Source organism: Rousettus aegyptiacus, unplaced genomic scaffold, assembly GCF_014176215.1.
Source record: "Rousettus aegyptiacus isolate mRouAeg1 unplaced genomic scaffold, mRouAeg1.p scaffold_m13_p_6, whole genome shotgun sequence".
NCBI lineage: Eukaryota > Metazoa > Chordata > Mammalia > Chiroptera > Pteropodidae > Rousettus > Rousettus aegyptiacus.
Window position 1 is genome coordinate 35,823,608 of NW_023416309.1, and position 17,528 is coordinate 35,841,135.

Consider the following 17,528-nt stretch of genomic DNA (forward strand, 5'->3'; position numbering starts at 1 on the left):
TTATAACTGTCAATACGTGAAACCTAGAGTGAATGCTTTTTAAAAAAAGAAATTTAAAGTTTTACAAAACCTTAATTATAAAAAAAAGAAATGTAATTAATGAGACATCATTAATTCCAATTAGAAGCTTAATCTGGAATGCTCGTTCTCTTTGATGGCATTAGTAAGGGGAGAGAGGGAAAGTCTCATACATTATTTTCACCTGGTAATAATTGTGGATCAATCCGGTTACTGAAAAAGCAAATTCAAATCCAAGTAGAAAAACATGCAAAACTCATGCAATTCTAAGTGCGATCCAAGAATGAAAGCTGGTTTAATTGGGAAAAATCAGGAAAGTTTAGTACACTTGTTTAAAGAAACAAGAGGATGTAAGGACAAGAAGCCATCCACGGAAGGATAGGAAGAGTGGAGGACGGGTGCTCCTGGGAAGCTGCTTTTATCACCCACTTCACTGGACAACCTTATGAGCACTTGCTTCTGAAACTCGGATGTTATCTTGTCTTACTGTGATGTCTTTTCACTCCAATACTGAATGACAAAGATCTCTCAAGCAAAGAACTGTGAAAATGCTGACTTTTAAGAACCTGAGAGTCTCTGCAAAAAAATACCAAACACATCATTACTACTAATATTATAATCTTCACAATGAGAATGCCAATCTTTTTGAAGACATGAAAATCAGACCACGAAATGTAGTGAAGATATGTAGGCAGCTTCCTCTATCACATTTTGCAACGTTTCTATTTTAGACTTTACAGACCTTAAAGCCCGAATATCATTCTTAAAGGGTTTGAAGAACAAGACTTTGTTACTCTCCAAATAAAAGTATGGCTCAAGGCAATTCAGATGTTCCACCAGAGATCAATGGCTCTGTAAATACCTGGAGGACAAGAGCCATGCCTCTGCCCCTCCCCCCTCCCGCCTCCCGCCCCCCACCCCCACACCCTAGCACAATACCCTGCAGACAGAAGGTGCTCAGTAAATCCTTCACGAAAGAGAGGAGCTACCAGCACTGGCCCAAGTGCAACAAAAGAGAGGACATGTGTCAGGACTCGGGACAGCTCCTGACACACAGTAGGGGCAGCTTCCTTGAAACAGTGGCTTGGTCAGTTCAACTCTTCTGAAAGTGGCTCTAATGTCACAGCTGTTATTCATAAGCAGCAGCTCAGTTTAGTGAATAAAACCTTTTCCCAGGACTCAAGAGGCACAATATGGTCTTTTACAAAGTGCTTCATCTCATTTTTTTCATTTATAAAGTGGAAAACAATCACACTGTTCTAAGTTACTTCCGAAGTGATATAATGAAGATAAATGACATATCAGTAAAAACGCTGCCATAATAGCCCCAGGAAACACAAAAAGTCAGGCATATAGCTCTTTAAAGTACAAATTCCTCCTGTGACGTCTGGAAGGATCATGTGAACATTAAGCATTTTATAAATTTTACTCTGCTGCATATGTCTTATTTCTGGAACTTTACAAAAAAAAAAAAGGCCATTGACTAAAAGAACCTGGACCAATTAACATGAATTTTCTCCTTTCCTCTTACTGTTAAATAGCTGCAGGTAGAGCAGATATCAACCTGTGGTTTCGCCGCCATCCACAGGGGATCTGCAATTCTTGACAATTCTCATTTAGTGGAGGCACCCAGGCAGTTTCCCTTTTCACCTCTTACTCTCTTACCTGAGGCCAAACCAGAAATAATCAGGCCAATTAAAATCCTCTTGGGAAGTCTATACCAGGTCGATTAGTCAAGGTTTGAGAAACTGAAAACACCACTCCAACTAACCGGTCCCGGTACACTGAAACAAACTCAATTATGAAAACCTAGATCTCCACATATAATAAAGTAAAGGGTGCACGGCGAAACTACTCACAATGTATACCTGCACACTGAAAATGAGACTTGCTTTACGTGGTTCCCTATGCCAAAGGGAAGAATACTTGTACCCTCCAAAACAACGGCTTCTAATTCACCTATAAATTGAGCTACTATGAAGTGAGTGCATCATGGAACAATCTAGAATTTTCCTCCAACAGGGCTGAACTATAAAGCTCAAAGCTAGGGTATCAAGCCCTTTGGCCAAATTTGGCAGAGTCCTGACCTAGCTGCATTATGCTGCATCTGGAGATCTGAGAAGAGCTCCCAGCCCAGGACGTAGCCATCCCTAGCTTTGGTGTGTCTGATATATGACTACACACTCTCTTACGAGCCAAAAAGACACTTCCTTCCTGCATTCTGCATGACTCACTTCAGTTTAATGAGCCATCTGAACCTGTTTTGTAGGCATACCTCTTTATGCAAATGGAGGGTCTATGAATGTCTAGTTTTACCCCTATATGTCAAAATGTGGGCCACAGACCCTCAGTGTCAGAAGCCCCCCAGGATGCGTGCTACCAAGTAGCCTGAGTCATAGGTCCCTTCCCAGACCCACTCAATCAGAACCTCTGGGAGTATAACCTAGAGTTGACAATTTACATGAGCTTCCCTGCTGCTCAGATTGAGACTATACACAGAGAATCTAGCAGAATGCCTAGGACATAGAGGAACTCAATGAGTAATTATTAATGAGCCGGTTACTTATTTTTGCGAAAACTCTGACCCCCATTTGCCAAGGCAAGTCCTCAGCAATGTAGCAAAGATTTACTGAGCACGCTCTCTGTGCCAAGCACAATAATCAAAACTTTTACCTACTCAGGTCCCCTGTACCCCACAGCCCTGTGTGTAGATCCATGTACCCCTATTTTATAGCTCACACTGAGCTGTAGTTCTTTAAGAGTCTGTCAATCCCCAGGGCTTCTGAGGAGACAGCAGACGGGGTACTTTGATTCGGCTTTACTCTAAAGCACTGAGGCTTTCACACCTATGATGGGGACCTGTCCTTCATGGGATGGGACCTGAGGTGTCAGGGTCCTTTAACTTCACATGACCAGTGAGGGACTGTTTTGCCACAAAAGCCCTGTGAGCCACTACTCAGGGGCTCCAACAATTTCCTCTCTTTTGAGGATATAGTTCTAACATCTATCTGTACAAGGCTTTTATATCTATTTGCTCAATTAAACTCAACTCAGTTTTTTTTTTTTAACCTAGTCTCTGCCAAGCTGTATATAAAAGAACTTACTTGCTAAATCAACACAAGAGTGAATCTTCCTCCACTAGAATCTCCCTGTTCCACATAATTCTCCAGCTTTCCTCAGCCCTCGACACTGCATCTGCCTGGCCTGCGGCAAGTATAACGAGCCAAAAGCAAGGCCACAGAGGTTTTCTCTGAGGGAAGACAAAGTTCTTTCAGGAAGATGTGCATTCCGAACAGGACAGCGAGGAAGAGGGACGTGCGACTCGGGACAGCTGCGAGAGACCCACGGACACGCGGGGGGGAGGCATGCACGCCAGCGAGAGCAAACGGTTCCGGTCATCACACGAGCACAGCGGCAGCCAACACCTCCCTGGGAGCTCAGCACTTCGGTGAGAAAGGGGTTTTCACTGCCGGGAGCAGAGACATTCAGGAAAGCCACGAGGAAGGGGTTCCAGCAAGCTTACGGTACTTGACACGGCTCCCGTGAGGTCAGGCTCCGAGACTCTGTGGAGGCCCTCCGGTACCGGGGGGACCAGCGGAGGTGGTGGTGAGGAGGATGGTGGTGTCTGGCTAACGGGGGGGTGGGGGCCAGGAGCACTGGCTGGCTGGCTGTGCTGGGGCCGCCTCTGCAGATGAGGGGGAATGAAATCATCTAGAGTCGGGAAGGTCAGAGGTGAGCCTGCAGGGGCGGTCGCCGGGATTGGGGGGCCAAGTGGCCCCAGAGATGCTGGAGGTCTGGCAGTGCCTTCTTGCCCTCTGTCAGTATTAACCAGGTAGAGAGGGACAACTATAACAGGCTGAGCGGGGCTGGAGGAAGTGGCATCCTGTGGGAAATAAGGGGGTCGTTACATAAAGGGGTATGGCAGGGAAGGAGGAATTCCACATTTAAACAGTTAACAGTAGACATGCAATGATGTACTCTGAGAACTATTTAATCAGTGCCCTTTCCTCGGAGTGCATGAGACAGTCCGTGCTAGCCAGTTGGCCTCCTGACACTCTATGACACAGAGGGAACCCCATCCAAGTTTACTTTCCATCCATCTATTTTTGAATCCTTTTAACACTTTGAGAGAAAAAGAGAGAAAACAGAACAGGCAGGCAGGCTGCGTTTAACCCCCAAAGCTGCTTGCAGAGGCTGAAAGCTTGGGAATAAATACAATTTCTCTGGCATCTTGTTATAAAACATAAACACACTATATCTCACCGTATTATCAGTCTACATATTCCACGCTCTGGCATACTTACATATTTACAGAAAAGAGAGGGAGGGAGACAGAGGACTGTGCTGAAATAGTTAGAGAGAAAAATTCGGGATTCAAGCTGCAGCAATATTAACGAGGAAAGGGTAGGCAGCCCGGAAAACAAATGAGCTGCTCACGTGAGTTTCAAAAGAGACGGAGCAGAAGACACACAAACATTCCTAATTCCTTGCCTTGGCTGGATAACACGGCTGCAAAAGGTAAGGCTCTTTTCTCTTCCGTTTTTCGGGATCAGAGGTAACCGGGGGGCCTAGCACGGGTGGTCTCACTGCGTCTGGGAACGAAGGCCAAGTCCCCAGGGAAGGGCTCTTGCCACGGTTAACGGCATCTTTACGAGGGTCAAAGAATAGCTCGGGAGGGTGAGGAGGAGCAGAAGGTGGCTTTCCCGTGCCGGCTGTGCAGGAGACAATGCTGGGAGCCGGTGCCTGAGTGCCTTTGGCTGGGTCACGTGCAGCACAAGAGAGGCTTTCTGATGCCACTGGGCAAATGTTATTGGATAAACAAGGTACATATAAGCTGCTGACCTTTTTATTCCCAACTGCCTCATGACGTGGGTTAGAGCTCACATTCCCACTATAAACTGTCTTGGTGGCTACACAGTGGTGCTGGGGTTGGGATGAAGCACTGGGGAACGTGGAATCCAGAAGCGAGGGCCCAGGGCACACCGCATCTTTGGGAGCTGATCTGGCTGCCAGTGGGACAGGGACAGGCTGGGGCTGTGAGGGGTTCTGCTGGCTGGGGGTGCTGGGTGGGACGTAAGGCTTTGGTGAGCTCTGGTAGAGCGAGTCCTTGTAGAAACTGCGGAGGGCAGGGGGCTGCCATGCAAAGCGATCCTCTTTAGGGAGAGGAGGGCGTGGGGGAGAGAGAACCTTTATTTTGAAAGCACAGTATCAAGACAGGGCAACGAGAGAGGAGAGGGAGGGAAACGGAAAGAAGGACGATCATTAGAAATAGCACCATAACATAATCTGAAGAAAAAAACAATTCTAGACATGTTTTTAAGCAAATCCTCGGCTGAGACTCCTCATGCTGGGCCAAAGCCAAGGACTGAATCGTACTCACCTGGAGAGGCAAGCTCGACTCTCCCTCACATCCCAGGGAGGTTTTGCTTAGCCCAGGAGAGGCCACGTGCCAAGTCAAATCTGACACCAAACCTTGGTTGACCTTCTAGACTTCCTGACTGAAGAATGGTGTCCAAGGGCTAAATGCCGGTGGAAGGAGCCCCAAAGACCCCACTTTCCTCACACTTCCTTTCCTCAGAGATTTTTCTCTGTAAGCCTTTGGCTTTAAAAGTTTACTGAAACTCTCGAGTGTCTTTCGTTCTTTTCCCTCAGGAAAGGGAGAATTGGAAGACCTACCCTTATTCATGCTCACAGGAGATATCTTAATCGAATCACTTGAGATTTAGCACTTAGTTCCATAAGCACAAGAAATTAAAGCTCACCAAGAAGAGAACACTAAGGACTTAGAATCCACATGTGTTCTTTTCTCAGAGGACACAATTTGATGGAACCAATTAATAGAAGGAAGACAGGCACGAGATTAAAAGCACGTAGTCTCCAGTTTTTGCACACAGAGCAAAGGGACCAGGCAAAAGCACTTGACTGACCTACCAGATTGGCCCAATTTACCAAACTCTAGCCTTTCCCATTCCCACCCAGCCCACTGCCTGGCATAGACCATCTAGAGGGGTGTGATCAGCCTCAGGCTCCTGACTTAAACCTAAAGCTCTGGTTCCAGGCTCAGAGCTAGAAACCTGTAGTTCACTTCTTATTCCCTCTCCTTCGACACAGCTCCTAGCTCGTCCTAGGGTTTCAAGGGGGCAGAGGGTCAGGAATGGGGTCAATTTCCAGACTGATCTGCATTTCAGTGAGAGCCATCTGTCAACTTGTGGCTCCACTGGGAATTGCACCCTAAGTTTATTTTCCTAGTGTTATGGCTGAATGTCTGTGTCTGCCAAAATTCATATGCTGAACACCTAACTGCAAGTAACGATATTTAAAGGTGGGGCTTTTGGGATGCACTTAGAATTAGATCAGGTCATGAGGGTGGGCCCCATGATCGGATTAGTGTTTTTGCATGAAAGGAGAGAGAACAGAGCTCTCTCTCTCTTTCTACCACGTGAGGACATAGTGAGAAGACAGCTATCTGTAAGCCAGGAAGAGAGCCGTAACCAGGAACTGAGTAGGCCAGCACCTTGATCTTGGACTTTCCGACCTCCAGAACTGTGAAAAATAAATGTCTGTTGTTTAAGCCACCTACCTATGATGTTTTGTTACAGCAGCCCAAGCTAAGGCACCTAGATGTTCCTCACTGGCCCCTATCTTTAAAGATAGCCCTTACTGTAAGAAAACCAGAACCTCCCTCCAAATGGCACACGTGAGGGACGGTAGGGTTTGGTCAATCCCAGTAAACGGATTATGACCAAAATTGGGAGGGGGAAAGGGGGTGGGTCTGTTTCAAGATTGCTTTTCATTTTATTTGTATTTTTCGTGGCATGCAAGTGGCAAGGGGAAGGAATGTTAGCAAGGGTGAATAGGTGAGAAATAAAAGTTTTGAGTCTGGATTAGAATATCGATTCAGAGATAGTAAACTACCTATCACTTCACAAATTCAGTTTTCAAGTTACAAATAACCTGGAGGAAGAAGAAACTATTTGGGCATCCTAGATTAACTTGATGCCTATCTTTTTCACAGGGTGCCCATGACAGTAACAGTGGAATGTGGCCATATGTACCAGCCAAAAATAAAAAATGAACAGCCCCTCCTCAGCAGTACCCAGGAGCAAAATCTTCCAGATGTATTCACTTGCTTTCAGTAAACTCGCTGGAGGGTGGGGCATGTTTACAGAGTAAAATGCTCTCTAGAAACAAAACACCAGCCAATGTGCACAAAGGGACTAAGGGGGAGTTGATAATGGTTGTGGGGAGGTAAGTAAAAGACAATTTGAATTAGGCTCAGATTTACTTTTACTTTGAGAGCTCAGAGTGTCCCACATGTGATTCCTTCCTGTCCAAAGATAGAAATCGATTTCGATGAGTTTTTAACTTAATTTAGCTGTGGCCATATACGGCGCCACAGCTGCATGATATCAGGTGCAAGTCTTCCCAGGCCTGTGGAGAGGATGCTCCCCCAGAGTGTGGACGATGCACCCAGAGCCAAAAGCCTTCCTATCCTGAAGCTCCTAAAGAAGTAGCCAGGCAAAGCCACTTTACATGGAAGGAACTGCTTTCTGTTTCATTGTAAACATTGTAGGAAACAGACCATTTGCATGCTACTCAGTAGGCTACTAAGGAGACTTTGTTTCTCTTCTTAGAAGGTGAGGCAGTGAAAAAATGGGGCTGCTTGGAAGAATCTGATATGTCCCTGGTTTATACAGTTCCAGAAACTACCAATCCCACCTCCACTGGGGACCACCATGACGATGTTGTCAACGAGAGGGCGGTCTTGGCCCTTTGTTACTGGGGGTGAGGAGAGCAGGGCAGCAGGTCCTGGCTGGCAGGAGGAAAGGCCACCTACGGGAACATCAGAAGACAGCCCCCTACCCCATAAGTCTCCTGGACCCCAACTCAGTCCTTATAAGGAGATGCTAGGCCTGCAGGGGTCTGAGAGCTTTCGGCAGCTGAAACCAAGGCAGGGTAGACCCCGACCTACTCTGGCTTTGTGTCAGCCAGGGTATACTTATAGCTCTGGCAATGACCGTATAGACAAGTCATTTTTGCATTCAGAAAATTTCAAGAGGTAATGCATGACCTAAAGTTTCTTGAACTGTGCATGGCCAATTTTACACTAAATATATAGAAAAACCTCTACATGAGCAATTTACCAAGTTCCATTTAAGACATCCCAGTAAAAAGAAAAATTTTTAGATAGTAACAGATAGGAAACTATGCTATTCATCGGAGATATTACGGGATGTTCACCTTTATCACAAGGCTCACCCTCGAGGACAATGTTTAACACAGTGATCTGAATACAACAGGAGTTCAATAAAGCTGTGATAAATAAATGTGTTTAAAGAATTTTTTAATTACTTCACATGCTTTTTAAATCATCTCTTCTGAAGGGCTGTTTAAGAAATCAAAAAGAATTAGAAAGTTACCCTTGAGCTAAGTCATTGATAGTGGAAAAGGATGTGCTTCTATATCTGCCTCGAATTCATCAGCACTGCTTCCTAACCCGGACAGAGCCGACTGCATCCTTTCTTGAGACAGCTGAGAAAGAAGCCTGTCTGCCCCAGCCAGCACACTCATACACTGGGGAAGGTCTTAGGAATGGAAAACTATGGCAAGTCATTTACTGGACAACTGACCTTCCAAGTCCCCGTGTCTAATGAGGAGGCCAGGCACCTGTGCGGCTCCTGGTCTAAGCGGCGGCCCCGTCACATTGCTGTACTAAGGGAGGCAAAGCCGTGGGCAGGGGGAGCAGAAAGGCTCAGTGGTGCTGCTCAGTACACATGGCAGACCGTTAAGTGCCAGCCCTAAGCCTGAGAAGACGTGGGTCTGCAGGGAGGAAGAAGACGTCATCTCTGACCCAGTTTCATTTCAGGGGCCAGCGCGATTTTATGTCCTCAGGAACGGGAACCAGAGGATCAGTGGAGAAGGGGGAATGGGACCAGGAAGGCCGTGGAGAATTCCCAGACTCTCGTGAGTTCGGGGAGCCCCTTCACAGAAGGCAGGCACAGGAAAGTGGATCATACTAGGAATGCGTTTCTGCAATGTATTTTGGGCAGCACAACTTCCTTTGAAAAGAAGAATGCCCCCCTGCGTGGATATGGCTCCTCTAAAGTAAAAACACTCTTCATGGACAGCCTGCATTAAAATAGGGGCTATTCCTTTCATGAGAATGGCAAAGTAGCCGCAGGGAGAAGGAGGAAGAAAGACTTAAGCCAAATGATCCCTAATGCTAGTTGCACACCTCGAGGGATTTTCTTTTGTAAGGTAGAGCTAGGGGTTTGAACCCCACTGTACTGTCATTCCCACTTCCAGGTGTGTCTGCGCCTGGCTGCAGGGTAAGGGTCTGGTCACAGCAACCTGATCTTAATCTATAAGGAAGGAGTTGCTGGAACTCTTATAGCCCCAACTGCAGCAAAGTAATGGAATAAACACAAGCGTGGATTCTTCTCGAATATTACACTCTAAAGAGTTTTTAACAAACAGGCTCAGAACTTTCCCCGATTATTCAAAGCTAAATAGATCCCCTGTTTCAGAACATTTCTAAATACAGTTCAAACCTAGAAAATGTCCGGCCCATATTCCCGATGTGCATCCCATGCCTCTGCTTCCCTCGACCCCAACTTCTCGCGGACCCTGGTCCTTGCAGAGCCTTTCCAGAGCTGGCCAACAACGCAACTCTGAACCCAGTCCATTATCCAGCTGAGCAAGCTGGAAGTCACAAATCAAAGCTAGAAGACTTCAAAATAGGCACTGTTTACCAGCCCACGCCCCACCCTCGGGCACATGCCTACCTGGGGCTTGTCGGAAGGAAGGTTGGGATGCACACTTCTGTAGCCCTTGGCAGCGAGTGAAGAGGGCTGGGCGTTCCCATTGGCATCAGCATTGGAAGAAAGCCTCCACTCATCTGAGATGGAAAAAGAAGAAAACTCCCCTCACTCACAAGGAACAACACTCCCTGGTTCCCCACTAATTGAAGGGTCCCTGGAGGAAGGCAGGAAGAGAAAGAATGCAAGAGAAACCATACCTGCTGAGAAATTCTCTGACTCCAGAACTGTGTGTGGTGCAGAAAAGATAAAAACAAGGAAAAAAAGGGGTGGGGAGGGACAGAAATGGTTACATTTGCAGGAAACAAGCATGCATTGCATAGAAGGATGAAAATCCAGTGCCCCGTTGCCTGGCACAAAATGCCCTCAGTCACGCTGGCCTGATTACCATAGGAACCCACTCTAAACCATGATGTTCACGGGCGCTGACCTTTGAAAACACAAGGCTCACATTCACAGCAATGAAGAAACAATTGTTCCTTGACATTCTTATTTTACAGACTAAAAGGCAACAGAACTCTACTGTCCAGTCCCTGCTCAGTAACTCTCATTCTCCTTCCTCAAGCTTGAAGTGGGCTCAGAAAGACTGCCTCATTAGCAGTCTGAGCTAATTAACAGATTCAAGAGGTAGATGTAGATAAGCACTTTTTCCATGGCTATGGGTGCTGGGTTACGGGGAAAACATGATTTAAGTGCAGAGGCATCTGCTGTGGTAAGGACTTTTTTCCTCCTCGCCTGGTTTTCCTCTTTCTGTTAAACGAGCCACATAAACACTGCAAAATCTAATCCCCCTTTCTGAGTTCTCCTCACATTATAAGACACTTTGTCTCCCTTCGGCTGGCCGTCACCCTGCACTCCCAGCCACCGTCCCATGCATCTGAGACGTGAAGCCTCCTCTACCTTGACTCACTAGCACCATGAGGCAGCCGAGAACGATGGTTAAGAGCTTGGCTGGGAAGGCAGCTGGACCTCAATTCAAATCCTGGCTCCACTACCTACAGGTTCTGTGACCCTGGGCAAGTTGTGAGCCTCAGTTTCCCCACGTGAAAAATGGGAATAACGATAATGCCTGCTTCATAAGGGTTATAAGAATTAAATAATACAATGCATGAGAAATGCTTAGCACAGTGCCTGGCAGAGCCCAGTAAATGTCTGCTCCTATCACCGTCCACATCATCTCCCTATTCTCTGTCCTCCGTCTAGCCCAGGGGTTGGGAAGCTTTTTCAATAAAGTGCCAGACAGTAAATATTTTAGGCTTTGAGGGCCATGTGGTCTAAGTCACAACTATTCAACTCTTCTGCTGCGGCACAAAGGCAGACATAGATGATATAGAAATGAATGCGCGTGGCTAGGTTCCAAAACACCCTTACTTATGGACACAAATTTGAATTTCTTATCATTTTCAGGTGGCATAGACTATTTAATTTTTCTTTAATTTTTCTTTCGACTGTTTAAAAATATAGAAAACTGCTGAAAGATCCCAGGTGAAAGCCTGATCTATACATGTATTTGTATATGTATATACATAAGCACACTAATATATATATATTAGTGTGTACATACAAATGTATGTACACATGACATACAGATATATACATATACATACACATGTATATACACACTATACATAGTGTGCTTATGTATAGTGTGTATGTATACATAAGCACACTAATATATACATACATTAGTGTGTACATACAAATGTATGTACACATGTACATACAGATATATACATATACATACACACACCATTCATAGTTCATGGGCTATTTAAAAATAAACATAGGCCAGATCTGGCAATGGGTCATAGTTTGCCCAATCCCTTAACTCCCTGGGTGGCTACGCTTGTCTTACTCTATGTAGAGATAAAGAGTGAATGATATTGCAGCTCTAACAGCCCAAGTCTCCATTTTAGGGTGGTCCTATTAAGGACTAGACATGGGCCTTCCAGATGTCAAGCTGAGATTTACATTTATTGAACACCCTTCTGAGTGCCAGACACTGTTAGTCACTTTTTGCACCTATTCAGTATTTAATTCGGTATACACAACCAGTCTGTAGGTAGATCCTCACTCTACTTCATGGATGAGGAAACAGAAAGGCCAACTGACTTGCCCAAAATCACACAGCCAGGAAACAACAAAGCAGTCAGTCCAGATCTCCAGAATGAAGTATAGTGCTCTGTCCACCATCCATAGCCACCAACTCCACCATCAGCCACAAAGTAGAATCTACATTCCAGAGAGACAGTAGGAGCCCAAAACATGTCAGAGCAAAAAAAGGCAAGGCAGTTAGTGCAGCTGCATCAGAATCACAGGGAAGCCTTGTTAAAACAGACTGCTGGGTCCCATCCTCAGAGTTGCTAACTCAGTGAATGGGAGGGGAGATCTGAAAATTTACATTTCTAACATGTTCCCAGGGGATGCTAAGGTTGATAGTCCACAGCTCATACTTTGAGAACCACTGATATAAGGAATACTTAAAAACATCTTTATTCTGGAAAACTAACTATCCGCTTTTGCTTATTTTTTTCCCCTGAGACAGAGTTTTTATAACGTGTTTCCACTGTATAATCCGTTAGCAGGTTGCCTGTTACATTTCTACCCCTCTCTTATGGACAATTAATTCATAGGGATTTGTCTTCTCTTCCAAATCACATGAGTTGAGAAATTTACAGGACTTGAATTTTGCTCACATTACTGCAATGTACTGGCTTTTATGACCAAGGGCAAGCTGTTAATCATGCTAAACTTCACTTTTCTCATCTATAAAATATAATTCTTACTCTATGTACACCTCCCAGGGTTGCTGAAGATCCAGAGATTAGGTGTGTGAAGTATCCTCAAAGTGATCATTTTTAACACACTCTGTTGCATCCAACCAGAACCTTGGCCCAGAGATTTCCTCACACCTGACAGGTCCTCAAACACCAGGTGACAATGGTTCTCCCTCCTCCCCTGTACCTATCACATTTATTGTCCCATCTTCCTTTCTAAGCTGTTATTTCTAGTCCACCTTTGTCAATTCATTCTATCCAACATATCAGATTTACACCGATACTAAATATCAATAGGTTCTGAGTGAGTGGCTATCCAAGAAGGATATGAGCTTTGTGCATGGATTTTGGGGTGCCTTATTTTGCCCCCTCTTGGATTGTCAGGTGACATGACAAACATGTGTGTTGTGGAAAACTGAGATGAGTCCATCCCTCCAAAGCTCCAGGTAACATAAAGGGGCTATCACATTGGCATCAGACTGCAGCAAATGACTCATTTGTGAAATGTGATATCTACCTTTTTTGAGTCATGAGGACCAAATGGAACTATCTGGCATAAAGTGTGTGCTTAGTAAACTCAGAATCCAAAGCATAAGAAAAAAATTTTCCCCAGATATAGAAATAAATTAGAGTTGCCAACTTCTGACATTTATTTGATAAATAGCTTCAAGAACATAATGTCCTTGAGGATCGACACACTTTTTCTTCCCATTCCAAGTCATTAAAACGGTTCCCCTCCCCTGCCCCACAAAAAGCATCTCCCAAGACCTCTCTGAGCATTCTTCTCTTCCTTATTAAAGGAGAGCTATTTCTCATGTTTTATCACCCTTCACCTGTTACCTCGTCTTTTGAACCTTGAAGGTTGGTAGCAGTCCAGGGCCATTATGTGCCTGAGCGAGCATGTGAAATTTTATATACATAATCATTGATTATTAACTTTTGGTTGAAGAGACTGTCAAAATGCTTCTTTTAATAAATATTACCTTGGAGCTCCTGAGGGGGAAGAGGGCCTTGGAAAGTTGGATCTTAGCTCTGAAGAGACTGAGCTTTCCCAGGAGAAGGGTAATTTCTTTTACTTTATCTTTTCCTCCATCTGTTCTTTACAGACAATCTTTACTGGCCTGTGGCCACAGCCTCCTGATATTTTTTTGTACCTCATTCTGTGCTAATTTCATTCCGGTCTGTTCCAAAGTTGTTTTGCTGATCAGTTTTTGGGATCTTAGGATAACTTTCACTGAGCCCGAACTGATATGTTCTGGTAGAGTAGCCAAGAGATGAGAGGTGTTAAAAGTGTTTAAAACTTTTTGTATTTATTTTTTATTAGTGTTGCATGGTAAAAAGCTTAACTTTATCCAACAAAAAGATGTCTGGTCTTTGCCCTCTGGCTTCTGGCCTCAATGTCTAAGCCCTTGGAATGTCACCCTGATAGCAGTGGTTTTGTGCCACACCAATAACATGATTTAGATGGGGGCTTTGAGCTCAACACCCTAAGGGACTGGAGAGTGGTGTCAGCTACACAAGGACAGTGGATAATGCCTATGTACTGGAGACCCAGTAACCATAACCATAACCATAACCATAACCGCTATAACTATGAGTATAATTGCTTTCAATGAGTTCTTTGAGTACTTCTAGCAAATTATCAAAGCTGAGGATGGTTTTGCGAATCCCCTAAACTTGGAGTTGGTGTCAGAAGTGAGGGTGTTCTCTTGTGGGGACTTTTCCCTCCATTTTCTCAATGGGCCCTAATTCTCATATACGTGCTCATAAAAAGGATTCTGAGTTAATGGAGGTAGGAAGTGTCTTTAACAACTGCTTCAATGTTAATTTTCTCATGATACCTTTTTGCTACTGCCAATTCCTGGAGAGCAAATGTGAGAATCAAGCTAGAGGAAATGAGTTGACTGCAGGCCCAAGAATCTTTATGGCCAAAGTTAACTTGGTCATCAAGAATCAGACAGGAAGGACTGGAGTCAACTGGCACAGAATTAACAAGATATAAGGACTGAATTTGATTTTGGCTTTTGAGTCAGACTACAAGGATTGATGGCCTTCAGGCTGTAGGCTGTACCAGACAGGAAGCCTGGTATTACGTCCACCACCAGTTCAGACTCCCCGTCTCCTCTTAAGTAAAAAGACCCTGACCTGGGGACATGAGTGGAGTCACTCTGAAACAACAGGGCCACAACCCAGACCTGGCCAAGCAATGCTGTCAGGAAGCAGGTAACGCTTCTCCCAGAGGCAGGGAGCCAACATTAAGACTACTACGATTCTTTCCAGATGGTTCTGATCCAGAGACCAAGGTCCACAGTCAGAGATGAGCGGACTGGTGAGGAAGCCATGGACGGGGATCAGAGTCAAGCAACCACTCGAGGGCAAGTATCTGGATGGCAGCTTTAAACTGGGCAACTCCAAGGGCTCTGCCTGTCACTGCACCTCAGAGGGCGTCTCCATCCTCTCAATGTTCACTTCGATGCAGATGGCTTCCAAATCCACAGCTGGACTCCAAATTTCCAAATGCCTATTAGAAACCTTCTCCCAGAAATCTTTATCTCATACCCCCCCCCCAAAAAAAACCTCAACTCGTTAAAAAATGGAATTCAACATTCTTTCAGCTCCCTTCACCAATCTACCATCTTCATGAGTGCCGATTATTTTCCTGGTCAGCAGATTCCTACCTCACCATGTTCCTTAAACACACTGCACTGAGCCCTGCATTTCACTCTTCCAAATACACTTACCCTTGGCCTCTGCTCTTTATTTCCACTGCTAGCACATGGGCCAAGGCTCTCTTGGCCTCTAACTGAAATACTGCAAGTCTTTAAGGAACCTCTTAAGCTGCAGTAGCTAGAATAGTTACCATTAAAGAGCACCTGCTGTATGTCTGGCTCTGTGCTAAAGGTTGGTATGAAATAGTTCACTGAATCCCGACAACTTTAGTAAGATCATCCTCATTTTACAAATGAATAAATCAAAACTCTCTAAGGTTGAGTCATTTGCCCCCGTCACAAAAGATAGTAAGTGGTAGAACGGAGCCTCGATAAAGGACTACGTGACTTGTGAACTAGACCATCTTTCGCGGGATGAGAGAATTGGAATAAGGACTGGAAATAGGGGATACCTATGAAATGAGGGTGTCAAAGGGCCATTTAAGGAAATAAATCAAGACATAGGTGCTGGGCAGTAGTACAAGACTAGAGCTTCCAGCCCAGACAAATGATCGGCAACTTGGAGACCTATAGGGTTGGAAGAAGGTGGTAAAGCCAGGGATCAAGCCAGAGAGGGGGCAGACAGAGAAGCTGGGGAACAGAAGCTTACCCAGGTGATAAGGGAGAGAGCTGAATGTTATCGGACATTAGCTATCTGTGAAGACACTGGGAGTAGGAAGCTTACCGATCTTGGCAAGAGCCACTCACTTGGGCTCCCAGTCCAGGCTGGGCATGAATGTCTGAAAATACTGCTGAGAACTGTTTTCATGAGGCAGGTCAAGGCCCTGGGGCTCCCAGACCCCAGGACAGGAGTGCAGACTGGTGTGGGCCAGCAAGTTCTCATCCAGAGGCTCAGATACAGAGAGTAGGCAAAGATGACAGAAGGACTGGGGAGCCACAAGGACATAGCCACAGTCAAGAGCCAGCAGGATGCTGGACAGTGAGCAGTAGGGTAAGAGGACAAGATCCCCAGTCCTGAAGGTCCCAGCTCTTCAGTCACATCCTTTTAACCTCACCCCTAGTGTTAACGGATTCCTGCCTATTGTCTATTCTTAATCAGTATGGGAGTTTCCGTCCTCTACTCAAACCCAGCTATTCTCTTCCACCCAAACTTCCCCAGTGTACAATCCTAAATTTGTCTCCAGTGAATGGGATTCAATTTCTTAGGTAAATTCCCAAGCTTCCCAAGGTCACAGAGCAATCTGGAACTAAAAAGGCTTGGAAACCATCTTGCTCAAGTCCTTCATACTTCATATGTACTTCAAAGATGTGACTTTCCCACAGTCAGAAAGCTAGGGGCTTACATCTGACTCTCCTATTGCAACAAATGTCTTTTTTCCTTACCTAATGCACCCACAATTACTCCTCCTTCTCCCCCTTTCTCCCCACTACTCATCACAATTCCCAGTGACTTATTTAGTGCCTGGCACAGAGATGATGCTTAATGAATTTCTGAATGAATGATTTGAATTCAGGGATCTCAATTTACCAGGAGGAAAATAATCTAAGATTAAATTACTGTAAGGTGTGAATGGCTGATAGCTATCCCCTAATTCTTCAGAGTAGTTGCATTTTAAAACATGATATTTTCTACCTAAACTAGGTGTTAGAAATTTATAAGATATAGAATTACTTGGGGACTACAGAGAACTTCCTAAAGTGCCTCAAATCACTGCACACAGTACAATAGTGAAAACTCACAGTGAACTAGAGTAGTATTTGCATTGTTAGTGCCACACTGGGACCACCAGGGGGAGCTCCAGGCTCCGTCTCCTTTCATTCACCACTCCCATTCACCACCAGAGGAAGGGCCAGCCCATTGTTACAGGTCGTTCTATTGGGCTGTTGGGCTGTAGAATGGTTTTTCTTTTTAATTATGGTTTGAGATTCTCTCTTCAAATGCTCTCCAGCTTAGGATCTGGATCTTCCCAGTTAGGCCTGATGAGCCTGGATTAGACTTGTTTTAGGAAATAATTATTCTGCCTTCACTCCTTGGCACCCCTTTCCTGGAGATGGCAAACCACAGTGGAGCAAGTCAGATGTGGGTTCAGGAATCTACTGGGTTCAGAAATCTAGGGCTACTTTTGACTTGTAGTACTGGAGGTCACTCGTGCACTCCCTGAGCCAAGGGAGAAAGAAGCCTCCACATGGATCAATATGACCAGAATGGGGCCTGTGCTCAAACCCCACCTGGCCTCATCCCTGGG

At 45.2% G+C, this 17,528-nt stretch overlaps 1 protein-coding gene and 1 long non-coding RNA gene across 51 annotated transcripts in view; one reads left to right on the forward strand and one right to left on the reverse strand.

Moving 5' to 3' along the window:
* SORBS1 (sorbin and SH3 domain containing 1) overlaps positions 1-17,528 on the reverse strand; it is a 177,010-nt gene that overhangs the window by 83,706 nt on the left and 75,776 nt on the right. For 20 of the 50 annotated variants that reach the window (XM_016164111.2, XM_036223161.1, XM_016164120.2 and 17 more), the window contains 3 exons: positions 10,037-10,063; positions 9,804-9,916; positions 3,542-3,901 (listed from right to left, as the gene is read on the reverse strand). In XM_016164111.2, the coding sequence (XP_016019597.1) occupies positions 3,542-3,901; positions 9,804-9,916; positions 10,037-10,063 (500 nt within the window). The remainder of the gene's footprint in view (positions 1-3,541; positions 3,902-9,803; positions 9,917-10,036; positions 10,064-17,528) is intronic. The other 30 variants (XM_036223185.1, XM_036223172.1, XM_036223168.1 and 27 more) reach the window with 3 other exon arrangements.
* LOC118603898 lies at positions 13,602-15,180 on the forward strand. The gene is made up of 2 exons (XR_004951453.1): positions 13,602-13,675; positions 14,894-15,180. It is a non-coding gene; the product is annotated as an uncharacterized LOC118603898 (long non-coding RNA).